This window comes from Hyla sarda, chromosome 6 (genome assembly GCF_029499605.1).
Source record: "Hyla sarda isolate aHylSar1 chromosome 6, aHylSar1.hap1, whole genome shotgun sequence".
Taxonomy (NCBI): Eukaryota; Metazoa; Chordata; class Amphibia; order Anura; family Hylidae; genus Hyla; species Hyla sarda.
In genome coordinates, this window is record NC_079194.1 from 271,510,342 (window position 1) to 271,522,498 (window position 12,157).

The window sequence follows — 12,157 nt, forward strand, 5'->3', positions numbered from 1 at the left end:
TTGACAAAGACAAACACATGAAAAATAAAAATCAGCCACTAGAAAGTTAGAAAGTGTGAACTCCAGTTTTCTAAACAGGTCAACCTATGTTATTTTAGTTCTGTAGCCCTTTACATCTCGTAAAAGATGTCATACTTATTGTAAAACCTACCTGCTAATACAGTGTTTCATTCAGGCTTGGCTTTAACTATTTTGTTTTGTTATGAGCTACTTACAGTATCAAAGCAGATTAACAGAAATATCCTACTAAAGAACAAGCCAACAGTGAATGTATTTGTTCTGTATAAGAGGAAAAGGGGTTGGTAGACTCCGCATAAAGTGTAAAGTAATAATTCTCAGGAACTCACATATAGAGAAATATAACACGGCCGCACATCCACAACTTGTACTATGATCTAATTGCTTCTCAGCATAATTTCACAAACTAACAGGTTAAACATTTTGATCAAAAGGTGCAAGCCTGTGTGCTTGGGGTCTCAGCGGCAGTGATGGCTGCACCAGAAAAAAAGGGGGTATAAAATCTAAAAAAAATAAAAATAAAAATTGATTAACTTCCTGGTTACTGATACAAGGGCAGGTTAGGCACCTATTCCCATTATAATGCAGATCAGCCACAATTCTATAAGGGGAGGTCACAGATGCAAAATACTGATGGAACAACCTACATCTACTTTTCACAAGGGGGGTAGTTGCTTAGTATTATAGTTGCACACAGATAAGGCATATACATGATGCCAGTAACATGAGAACGTGTAGTGCACCATGCTGGCTTACAATCTATTAGTGATGCCCATACTATTTATTATCATGTTATTGGCACCATGTATATGTGGTTGTTCATCAGTATCTTGCACCTGTGTGACCAACTCTTCTAGCATTGTGGCTGATCTGCATCATAATGGGAATAAATGCCTAAACTGCCCTTGTACCAGTAAGTTGGCCTTTTTTCTGGAATTTTTGTGGCACTACGACAGCATTAGTTAGGGGACCTACTCTTAACAGGTGGCCTTGACATGGCGAGTTGGCTTGCAGGTTTTGACTAAAAAGGTACACTAACAATCTATTCATTTTTAAAATTATGCTGAGAAGTATCATAGAAGTATGATCATAGTACAAGTTGTGGATGTGCGGCCATGTTCGGTTTCTCTATTTGATTTCCAGTTCTCAGAAAGATGAAAAGGAAATGAAAATGTTGCTCAATCTAGACATAATGAGTAAAATTGTGGCATAAAAGGTAACAGAGACCGAAAGATAAAATCCAAGTCTATATAGGCTTAAATGATTTTTGCTCGATTAAGAATTATCCCCTATGACTGCAGGTAATCCAACTGCAATATTTGTCTATCTTCAGTAGCTACTACGGAGCATGAATAGAGTAGCGGTGCTTCTGCATGACCACCACTCTGTTCAGATGGGAGACTTGGGTTTCCATTCTTGGGATTGTGCAGCTCTCAGACCTCCCACAATAATGGACCTCCCTGTTGATAGGGCATCAGTCGTAACCTGATTAAAAAAAATCTGATTCCCACCTACATGTAGAAAGTCAGCACCTTCCTTAACTGGAATCACTTAATCATTTTTGAAGTCCCAGTGCATGTAGTACATGAAGTCAAGAACATGTTACAGATGGAAATCCTCAGGGAAGGGGTTGGCTCTCTAGGTTTATCCACGTGTTCTGTTTGAGGTAGAGAACTTTCTTTCTTACCTCCTACCCTGGCCAATAAATGTTTACAGGAAATTTTTACAGCTTTACAACAGTTAAAGATGACAGCAACACTTACTGGACATGGAAAGCAGCATGGCTAGGGCTGCAAATGTGCCGGCCATCCCCTGCCCGCTGAGGAACATGCTACTGTAATGCTGGGGGAAGAGGGTCAACAAGCCAAATAGACTGCCCTGTAGAATAGCACAAAAGGCTGGAGAAAAGAAGGGAAGAGTTAGGACAGAGTGATAAATGGTAAAAATACATTTAACAATATGAATGATAATGGTTGTGTATGGTCTCATGTTAATGCGGTTATCAGACTTTGTAAACTATTTTATTATCCCAAGTGACACAAAATATAATGCATGAGTACTTAGTCATATAGTTTAGGAGTCCACTGTGCTACCCTTACCTCTATGTATAGATGCAGACAACCGTAATCTGTCAACCACTGATGAAAGAGCCAAGGAGAGGTATTTAAACTGCACAGCAGGGGCATTGCTGGGAGGATATTGGGACTGAAGCCCCGGGTCTAGCATTCGTAGCCCTAGATCTGAATGGCCAACGTACCGCACCGGCCCTTGGCGCCACTAAGGTGGAACAAGGACTCAGGCTTGCTCTTATGGGGAATCCAGGACACTTGCCTTTCAGCTGGATGCCACATGTGCATACAAGTAAAAGCTGCCCTTCTGTGTAAGCTGCAATGTCGGGCCTGTGGCTTATGCGGACAGGAGACCGTAACCTCTGACCCTAGACAGTGCAGGCGTGACGACATCACTCCTTGGCAACTGCACTGTGGAAGAAGGACGCGGGCCGGCTGTTCTGCAAGGGAAACCATTGAGTGGGAGGAGAGTACCGTATATGTTTTTTTTTTTCTTTATCTGGGGTGTGTATGTGTTACCAACTTACCCATCTGGCTACCTACCTACTGGGTACCTTATAAGTACCTACCGGGTACCTAATAAGTACCTAATACCTGTGGGGTATATACCTACTTAATGGGGGACCTACTTATCTACCCACTTTTACTGTGTTGGGCATTATTACAGTTCGGGGGCCTAAAGATTTTGTAGAGGTGAGGAGAGCACAGGAAAAACACGTCTAAGGGTAAGTTTCCACTTGTTTTTTTTCTGGCAGTTTTTGGAATACTGCCACTGCAGTTTTTGAGCCAAAGTCAGAAGTGGATCCATAAGGGAGGAGAAGTGTAAGTCCTTCCTTTATATGTCCTATTCCTTTTGAATACACTTCTGGCTTTGGCTCAAAGACTGCAGTGGCAGATCTCCAAAAACTGCCAGAAAAAAAGTGGAAGCTAAGCCTAAGAGGTTTGTTCAACAGATGTAGAAGAGATGAATTTTGGCTAAAAGAAGTAGACACAGCGGTCTGAGCTAAACAAAGAAGAAAATGAGAGAAGACGTCATCTGTGAGTCACTTAATATGACTAACAACTTAAATAGTTTACAAATCCTGTGAACAGCTGGTATCTTCCACTATATAGTAAACATATGTGAGAATACTGGTCTTTTGTATAGAGAATTTAATTATTTCAGTAACACTTTTGGCTGGGTAATGGTAACAATGGTCATGGTGTGGCAGTATTATTTGACCTTTGTTCCTTACTGTTAACCCACAAAACTAGCAGTGTGCATGGGATCTAATTGAAGGTGCTGGCTATTTTCGTACTGGTATTTTTGAGTATTGTTGGTCTCTGTATACATGATTTGGTCAGTAACAGTATGATGGCGGTATGAGGATGATACTATTATTGGTCTCATACTAGATTTGGCCAGTTACAGTATGGTGGTAACATCTATGGTGATACTTGCTCCTTGTATAATCCTTGTTATTGGGTAACTATGTTCTTGGCATGTAAAGGCTGTCTGGCAATGTGGTGGCAGCAATCTACCTATTCCTAGTTTACATGCAGAGATCTGAGGGTGATAATATGAATGCTTCAACCACACTGTACGGTAGTTCGTTGGTATTAGTGAGAATATTGAAGGAAGAGGTTGGGTGTGATTGGGAGATAATGAGGGTGCGGTTACGGTGGGACTGGGGGTGTGCCTGGGGCTATATCAAAATTGAGATCCCCGCTCTGCAAGTCCGGCCAGAGCGGGGCAAAGATGGCGTCGGCGGTTACTGGCGGCATACAGCGGGGGGACAGCGGTGGGGAGGACTGGTGGCAGCAGAATGCAGCAGTGAAAATCTGGTTAAGTGATCTTCACTGCTGCATCGTAGTTTCACAACTACAACTCCCAGCCAAAGGCTGTCTGGGCATGCTGGGAGTTGTAGATTTGCAACATCTGGAGGGCTACAGTTTGGAGACCACTGTATAGTGGTCTCCAAACTGTGCACTTCCAGATGTTGCAAAACTACAACTCCCAGCATGCCAAGACTGTAAAGGCATGCCGAGCGTTTTAGTTCGGCAACATCTGAAGGGCCAGCTGTTGCAAAACTACAATTCCCAGGCTGCCCTTTGGCTCTCCGGGCATGCTGGGAGTTGTAGTTTTGCAACAGCTGGAGGTACACTGGTGTGGAAACACTGCTGTAGTCTGTTACCTAACTTAGTGTTTCCCAAGCAGTGTGCCTCCAGCTGTTGCATAACTACAACACCCAGCATGCACTGTCAGTGCATGCTGGGAGCTGTAGTTTTGCAACAGTTGACAGTCAGCCACCCCATGTGAATGAACAGGGTACATTCACACGGGTGGGTTTACAGAGAGTTTCCCGCTTTAAGTTTGAGCTGCAGCAAATTTTCCGCCGCAGCTCAAACTCCCAGGGGGAAACTCGCTGTGAAACCCCGCCCGTGTTAATGTACCCTAAAAACACTGCACTACACTAACAAAAAATAAAAAAGGGTAAAAAACTACATATACACCCCTCTACACTGCCACCCTGAACCCCCCCCCACCTACACTTACCAAAAATTCTAATTTGTTAAGCCAAAATTTGTTTACAGAATATCTTAGGCATTTACCTCTGTAAAGAATGCCTTTAATATTCTGCATAAAAAGGAAAATTATAAAATAATGGCTGACAATCAGGTCAAACATATGTTTCAGCTCCATCCTGTGTGTAGACTGCAGCTGTTTTATGATCTGTGAAGCTTTAGCTGACTCTGGCAGTTCTGAAGATCCTTAAACCTAATATAGTTCGAGAGTTCAAAACAAACAAAAAAACTCCCTTAACACATGCTACTAATGTACAGACAAAACACTAAACTCACCGTTTATAAACCAAATTGTGGCCATTGTCAGATCAAAGAAACTCTGAGCTCCCAAATCAACTTCAACCAGGACTGCAGTAAAAATAAAAAGTGACAAGATGGCCAACATACTGCCTGCTATCCGCACTCTTTCGGAGATCCTAGAAGGGATATATAACTTTGTTAAGACTTTATATCATAACTAAACATTTTAAGAATCATTCCTTCTATTCCCCCAAAAAATAAAAAAAAATGTACAAATAAAAATAAATTTATAACAACAGCATAAAAGATTATCTAGAAGTTGCTCTTATCCCTGGAGCAAAAGTGCAACTGTGCCAAGAAATTTCCTACTGGAGCCAAACCTTTTCAGGCTATTTCTATTAACCTCCATACATGTTCTTACTATCCAAACACTAAAAAATAGATAACCTAGCTCTCAGACTGGTCTATAAACTTAAGTCCATCTCCACCATTAGACCAATGTGTATTTACATGTGTTCCTAGCTTGCCAGGAGTTGTAGTTTTTCAACAGCAGGAGGCACACTACTTAAGAAACACTGAATTAGACTGCCAGTGTTGGTTATCAAGATTAAGTTGTCACTATGACACATATCAAAACTAAGGCTTTGTTCACACGGGCTAACATCTGCATGAAAAATCTCTGTGCGGACAATGCCCTGACAGGAGAGTGCCGGAATTAACATGCCAGCACGGATCAAAAATGCGCCATCTCATAGACCGCAATGCATTTTTGTGTGAAGTCCTGCGGACACTGAAACTTGAATTTCTGCACCAGGTGTTTCCAGCGTGAAATTCTGCAGCAGGACCCCATTGAAATCGGAGTCTGCTGCTGCGGAATTCCAATGTAGAATTCAGCACGGAAATTCCATCGTGTGAACAGGTGCTCAATGGGTGGTGGTGGTGCTGGTGGGTGTTAAAGTCTTGGGTGAGAAAAATATGCATAACACAATATACCAATAGTATTAAAGGGGTTATTCAGGAAAAACTGAAAATTTTTTATATATCATCAACTGGCTCCAGAAATTACTTCTATTAGAAAATCTTAATCCTTTCAGTACTTATGAGCTGCTGAAGTTGAGTTGTTCTTTTCTTTCTAAGTGCTCTCTGATGACACCTGTCTCGGGAACTGTCCAGAGTAGAAGCAAATCCCCATAGCAAACCTCTTCTACTCTGTGCAGTTCCTGAGACAAGCAAATATAACAAAACCCCGGAGCTCAAAAGGGTAAAAAAGACCAAAAAATTAATTGAAAATGGAGTGCAAATATGCAGTCGTTCTCACATTCTGGAAAAATACTAACATTGTCCTACACCTGTTGCCAGACAGAAAACAACAACAACTCAACTTCAGCAACTGATAATTATTGGAAGGATTAAGATTTTTTAATAGAAGTAATTTACAAATCTGTTTAACTTTCTGGAGCCAGTTGATATTAAAAAAAAAAAAAGTTTTAAAAAGTGCTGGAATACCCCTTTAATAGGTTGTTTGCAGTTGAAAGCAATAACTTCTTACAGCTGTACAAAACCTCACTCAGAATTGCAGCGAAAGCTGGTCTGAAATCCACAAGAATGGTATTTAAATGACAAGATGTCAATATACATGCCAACAAGAGAATATAGAAAATCATCTTCCTAAAAAAGTAGTGTTTTTTTTGTTAACCTTTAGATGCAATAAAACCTATCACTCACAACATTCTCCATTTGCACCAGACCCCAGGTTCTCACCATTGATAAATAAACGAATTTAGGAGGGTACAAAGCAGTAAAGGCAGCTGGGCTAAGAGGGTCATCCAGTTGTTAAAATTAAAGTCATCTTTGCATTGTGCGGTTCCATTGACCAGGGACTCTGAAGAAATGTTTGTCGAGGAATCTCCATTCACTTCATGAGTCAAGCACAGACGAGTCTGAAAATACTGAGGCAAACAAATCTTTGTTAATTCAGGACACAAAACCAATTATCAGCATATGTTAGCCAGTATATTGTTTTCGTTTACCAGTCTGTATATAGTGGAAGCAGCTTTTTTGTTAGGCTGCTTTCACACTATAAAATTCATCCATTAACCCCTTAAGGACAATGGACGTACTCATACGCCCCCGTTTCCGAGTCCGTAAGGACCTTATGAGTACGTCCTGTCCATTCCCGGCCGCCCCGCCGCTAGCCGGAGGTGAGCAGGTGCCCGATACCTGCTGATATTCATCAGCAGGCATCGTGGCATATCGCCCAGGGGGGTCATGATGACCCCCCCATGTCGGCGATGGCCGCAGATCGCTGATCAATTCAGCCCAGCGATCTGCGGCGGATTCCGGGTCAATCGGGTCTCCAGTGACCCGGAATTACTGGCTGATCGGGCCGTCTCTGAAGGCCCCAAACAGCCATAGCCAGCAGGGGTGAGGTGGCACTGGTGCCACCTCACGATCGCCCTGATTCGTCGGCCGGGTTTACCGGCCGACCAATCAGGGCACCTGCTGCGGATGTCACTCCCGCTCCGCCCCTCTTAGGAGGACGTGAGCGGGTGCGTGAAGAGGACCCCGGGAGCTGGGGACCCCGATCCCCGGCGTCCCTGTTGGGATCGGGGCCCCAGGAGCGGCGGCGAGGGACTGACCTGCTGCGGCGGCGTGGATCAGCAGTTGGAGATGAGTGACAGCCTCCTGCTGTTGCTTAGCAACAGCTCCCAGCATGCAAAAAGGGCATGCTGGGAGCTGTAGTTATGCAACAGCTGGAGGCACATTTTTTCTATGGAAAAGTGTACCTTCAGCTGTTGTATAACTACAACTCCCAGCTTGCACAATCAGATAAAAAACATGCTGTGAGTTGTAGTGGTGCATCTGCTGGTTGCATAACTACAACTCCCAGCATGCCCGTTGGCTGTCGGTGACTGCTGAGAGTTGTAGTTTTGCAACAGCTGAAGGCACACTGGTTTGCTACTTAACTCAGTGTTTCACAACCAGTGTGCCTTCAGCTGTTGCATAACTACAATCCCCAGCCAAAGTAGTATGCCTCCAGCTGTTGCATAACTACAAGTCCCAGCATGCCCTTCCGCTGTCCGTACATGCTGGGGGTTGTAACTTTTGCAACAGCTGAAGGCACACTGGTTACCAAACTCTGTGTTTCACAACCAGTGTGCCTCCAGCTCTTGCAAAACTACAACTCCCAGCATGCACTGATAGACCGTACATGCTGGGAGTTGTAGTTTTGCAACAGCTGGATGTTCCCCCTTCCCCAATGTGAACGTACAGGGTACACTCACATGGGCGGAGGATTACAGTAAGTATCCGGCTGCAAGTTTGAGCTGCAGCAAATTTTCTGCAGCAGCTCAAACTGCCAGCGAGAAACTACTGTGAACCCCCGCCCGTGTGACTGTACCCTAAAAACACTACACTACACTAACACACAATTAAATAAAAGTAAAAAACACTACATATACACATACTACTCCCAGTATTGCCAGATAGCCACTGACTGTCCAGGCATGCTGGGAGTTTTACAACAGCTGGAGGCACCCTGTTTGGGAATCACTGGCGTAGAATACCCCTATGTCCACCCCTATGCAAATCCCTAATTTAGGCCTCAAATGTGAATGGCGCTCTTTCGCTTTGGAGCCCTGTCGTATTTCAAGGCAACAGTTTAGGGTCACATATGGGGTATCGCCGTACTCGGGAGAAATTGTGTTACAAATTTTGGGGGGTATTTTCTGCTATTACCCTTTTTAAAAATGTAAAATTTTTGGGAAACCAAGCATTTTAGGTAAATTTTTTTTTACATATGCAAAAGTCGTGAAACACCTGTGGGGTATTAAGGTTCACATTACCCCTTGTTACGTTCCCCGAGGGGTGTAGTTTCCAAAATGGTATGCCATGTGGGTTGTTTTTTTGCTGTTCTGGCACCATAGGGGCTTCCTAAATGCGACATGCCCCCAGAGCAAAATTTGCTTTCAAAAAGCCAAATGTGACTCCTCTTATGAGACCTGTAGTGCGCCAGCAGAGCACTTTTCACCCCCATATGGGGTGTTTTCTGAATCGGGAGAAATTGGGCTTCAAATTTTGGTGAGTATTTTCAGCTATTACTCTTTTTAAAAATGTAAAATTTTTGGGAAACCAAGCATTTTAGGTAAAATTATTTTTTTTTTTTACATATGCAAGTCGTGAAACACCTGTGGGGTATTAAGGATCACTTTACCCCTTGTTATGTTCCCCGAGGGGTCTAGTTTCCAAAATGGTATGCCATGTGTTTTTTTTTTTTCTGTTCTGGCACCATAGGGGCTTCCTAAAGGTGACATGCCCACCAAAAACCATTTGTCGCTCCTTCCCTTCTGAGCCCTCTACTGCGCCCGCCGAACACTTTACATAGACATATGAGGTATGTCCTTACTCGAGAGAAATTGGGTTTCAAATACAAGTTAAATTTTTCAAAAATTGGGTCTACAAGAACATGCGAGTGTAAAAAATGAAGATTTTGAATTTTCTCCTTCACTTTGCTGCTATTCCTGTGAAACACCTAAAGGGTTAAAACACTTACTGAATGTCATTTTGAATACTTTGGGGGTGTAGTTTTTATAATGGGGTCAATTGTGGGGTATTTCTAATATGAAGACCCTTCAAATCCACTTCAAAACTGAACTGGTCACTGAAAAATAGTGAGTTTGAAAATTTTGTGAAAAATGTCAAAATTGCTGCTGAACTATTAAGCCCTCTGGTGTCTTCCAAAAGTAAAAACTAAAATTTTATGATGCAAACATAAAGTAGACATATTGTATATGTGAACCAAAAAAAATTTTGAATATCCATTTTCCTTACAAGCAGAGAGCTTCAAAGTTAGAAAAATGCTAAATTTTCATTTTTTTCATCAAATTTGGGGATTTTTCACCAAGAAAGGATGCAAGTTACCACAAAAATTTACCACCATGTTAAAGTAGAATGTGTCATGAAAAAACAATCTCTGAATCAGGATGATAACTAAAAGCATTCCAGAGTTATTAATGTTTAAAGTTACAGTGGTCAGAATTGCAAAAAATGCTGTAAAATGGCCTGGTCCTTAAGGGGTTAAAAGACCAGTTATAAACGTCCATTAGAAAAACTTAAAAAACTGATTTTAAATGTCCGTTATAAAATCCCATTCTAGTCTATGGGATTTTTTGATTATCCGTTATGACCAGTCATAGTCGGTCCTGAATAACTGACATTAATTGTGACAGAAGAAAAAACGGCACATGCACTAACACATGCACTAACACATGCACTAACACATGCACTAACACATGCACTAACACATGCACTCATTTTTCTTCAGTCACAAGAAATAGGTAAATTAACGTCCGTTATTTATAACATTGAAGTCTATGGCAAACGGATGAGCCTTAATGTAATCCGTTTGCACCCAGTTTATAATATCAGTTATTACTTCTGAGCATGCTCAGAAGAAGAGGGGACATCAGCAGATTCCTGCAGGACTACTACTACTCCCATCATGGAAAAGACTTGCTTCTATGATGGGAGTAGTAATTCCCCGGCTGCAGGAGTCTGCCTGTGGCTGTGGAGGCTACATTAAAGTTTGTACTACAACCCCCATCATGAAACAGACTCTGTTCCATGATGGGGGTTGTAGTACAGGGGCTGAGGGATTGATCGTACCGGGTCTCATAGATTGTACTGGGTCTCTGGCTGGCCAGATGCACTGCTGTAGAATACTTTTCATTCATAGCGCTGCCAGGGTATGATAGCGCTGCGGTGGCAACATATAACACTGCGCTGTGGGGGCCAGATATATACCCCCTAGTGATTCTATATCTCTTTCCCCACAGCAGTGCTTCTATTTGAAAACCCCGCCGGGAGCCCTGAATGGCTCCTCAGTACTGGCCATTCAGGGCTCCCAGCAGGGAATTTAAAAATTTAAACCCCCATGATGGGGGTTGTAGTACAAACCATATTGTAGCCTCCCCAGCCACCGACAGACTCCTGTGGCCAGGAAACTACTACTCCCATCATGGATAGAAGGCTGTTCCATGATGGGAGTAGTAGTAGTCCCGGCTGTGGGAGTCTGTAGGCAGAGGTGTTAAAACGACCGTACATGAGGGATGTCTTAATGGATGAATATTTATGCAGCCGTTATTTCATCCATTATTATACATCCGTTTTTACACAGAAAACAGATGTTTAATAACGGATGAATGCTCATAGTGTGAAAGGAGCCTTAGAATTGTAGAGAATGCACTCTTTTCAGTCCCTGTAGCCAACATGACTCAGTCCAAGTTCCCTATCATAAATACAGTACATTACTCTATTAGGGTGCATTCACACCACGTTATTGCAATACAGTTCCCGTATACGTTTTCTATGTGAAAACCATATGGAACCGTATTGGAAAACGTATGCATTGACTCTCCATTGAAAACCGTATGCCAAAAGATGCATCAGGTTGTGTCCGTTTTGCATTCTGTAGGGTTTTGTCAGGTTTTTTTCCTGTACCCAAAACCGTAGTCTACCACGGTTTTAGGTCCGGTTGAAAAACTGTATTAAACCGTATACGTTTTTTTTTTTTTTTTTTAACATGGGAGTCAATGGGAACTGTACAGAACTGTATGTGCATACAGTTCCAACCGGTTTTCGCCATGCGGTTTTTGACTTTGCACAGCTTTTTTCTTGGAATTTCAATCAAACAAGTAAAACTTTATTCAAATTGGAGTGAAAAGTTAAAAACGTATACGTTTTTTTTCTTAAAAAACGGATGCAACCGGATGTAATTTTTCAAACCATATACGGTTTTTAACTGTATACGGGTTAAAATTTGTACACACGTTTTGATACAGTTTAGTCAGGTTTTGAGGAATCTGTTTTTCCTCAAAAACCTGATACGGGAACTGTATTGCAAAAACGTGGTGTGAATGCAGCCTTAGCCAGTAAGCATATATGCTTTGGGTTACACAGAAAAAAAATCTATGCAAAAACCATTATATTTCAAGCAGATAATACAATAGTTGGACTGCAGTGGCGTAGCTATAGAGGTCGCAACTGCGACCGGGCCCCACAGCCTGGGCCCAGGCGTTCCCCTGCAAGCACTTTTTGTTTTTTAATTACCTGCATACGGCGCGGGCTCTTTAACCCCTTAAGGACCAGGCTAATGTTCACTTTAGGACCACAGCGTTTTTTGCACATCTGACCACTGTCACTTTAAGCATTAATAACTCTGGGATGCTTTTACCTTTCATTCTGATTCCGAGACTTTTTTTTTTCGT

At 42.3% G+C, this 12,157-nt stretch overlaps 1 protein-coding gene across 4 annotated transcripts in view; it reads right to left on the bottom strand.

Annotated features, from left to right (window-relative positions):
- SLC29A2 (solute carrier family 29 member 2) overlaps nucleotides 1–12,157 on the bottom strand; it is an 81,457-nt gene that overhangs the window by 12,120 nt on the left and 57,180 nt on the right. For all 4 annotated transcript variants that reach the window (XM_056527321.1, XM_056527322.1, XM_056527323.1 and 1 more), the window contains exons 4-6: nucleotides 6,654–6,841; nucleotides 4,929–5,068; nucleotides 1,782–1,916 (exon numbers count right to left, since the gene is read on the bottom strand). In XM_056527321.1, the coding sequence (XP_056383296.1) occupies nucleotides 1,782–1,916; nucleotides 4,929–5,068; nucleotides 6,654–6,841 (463 nt within the window). The remainder of the gene's footprint in view (nucleotides 1–1,781; nucleotides 1,917–4,928; nucleotides 5,069–6,653; nucleotides 6,842–12,157) is intronic.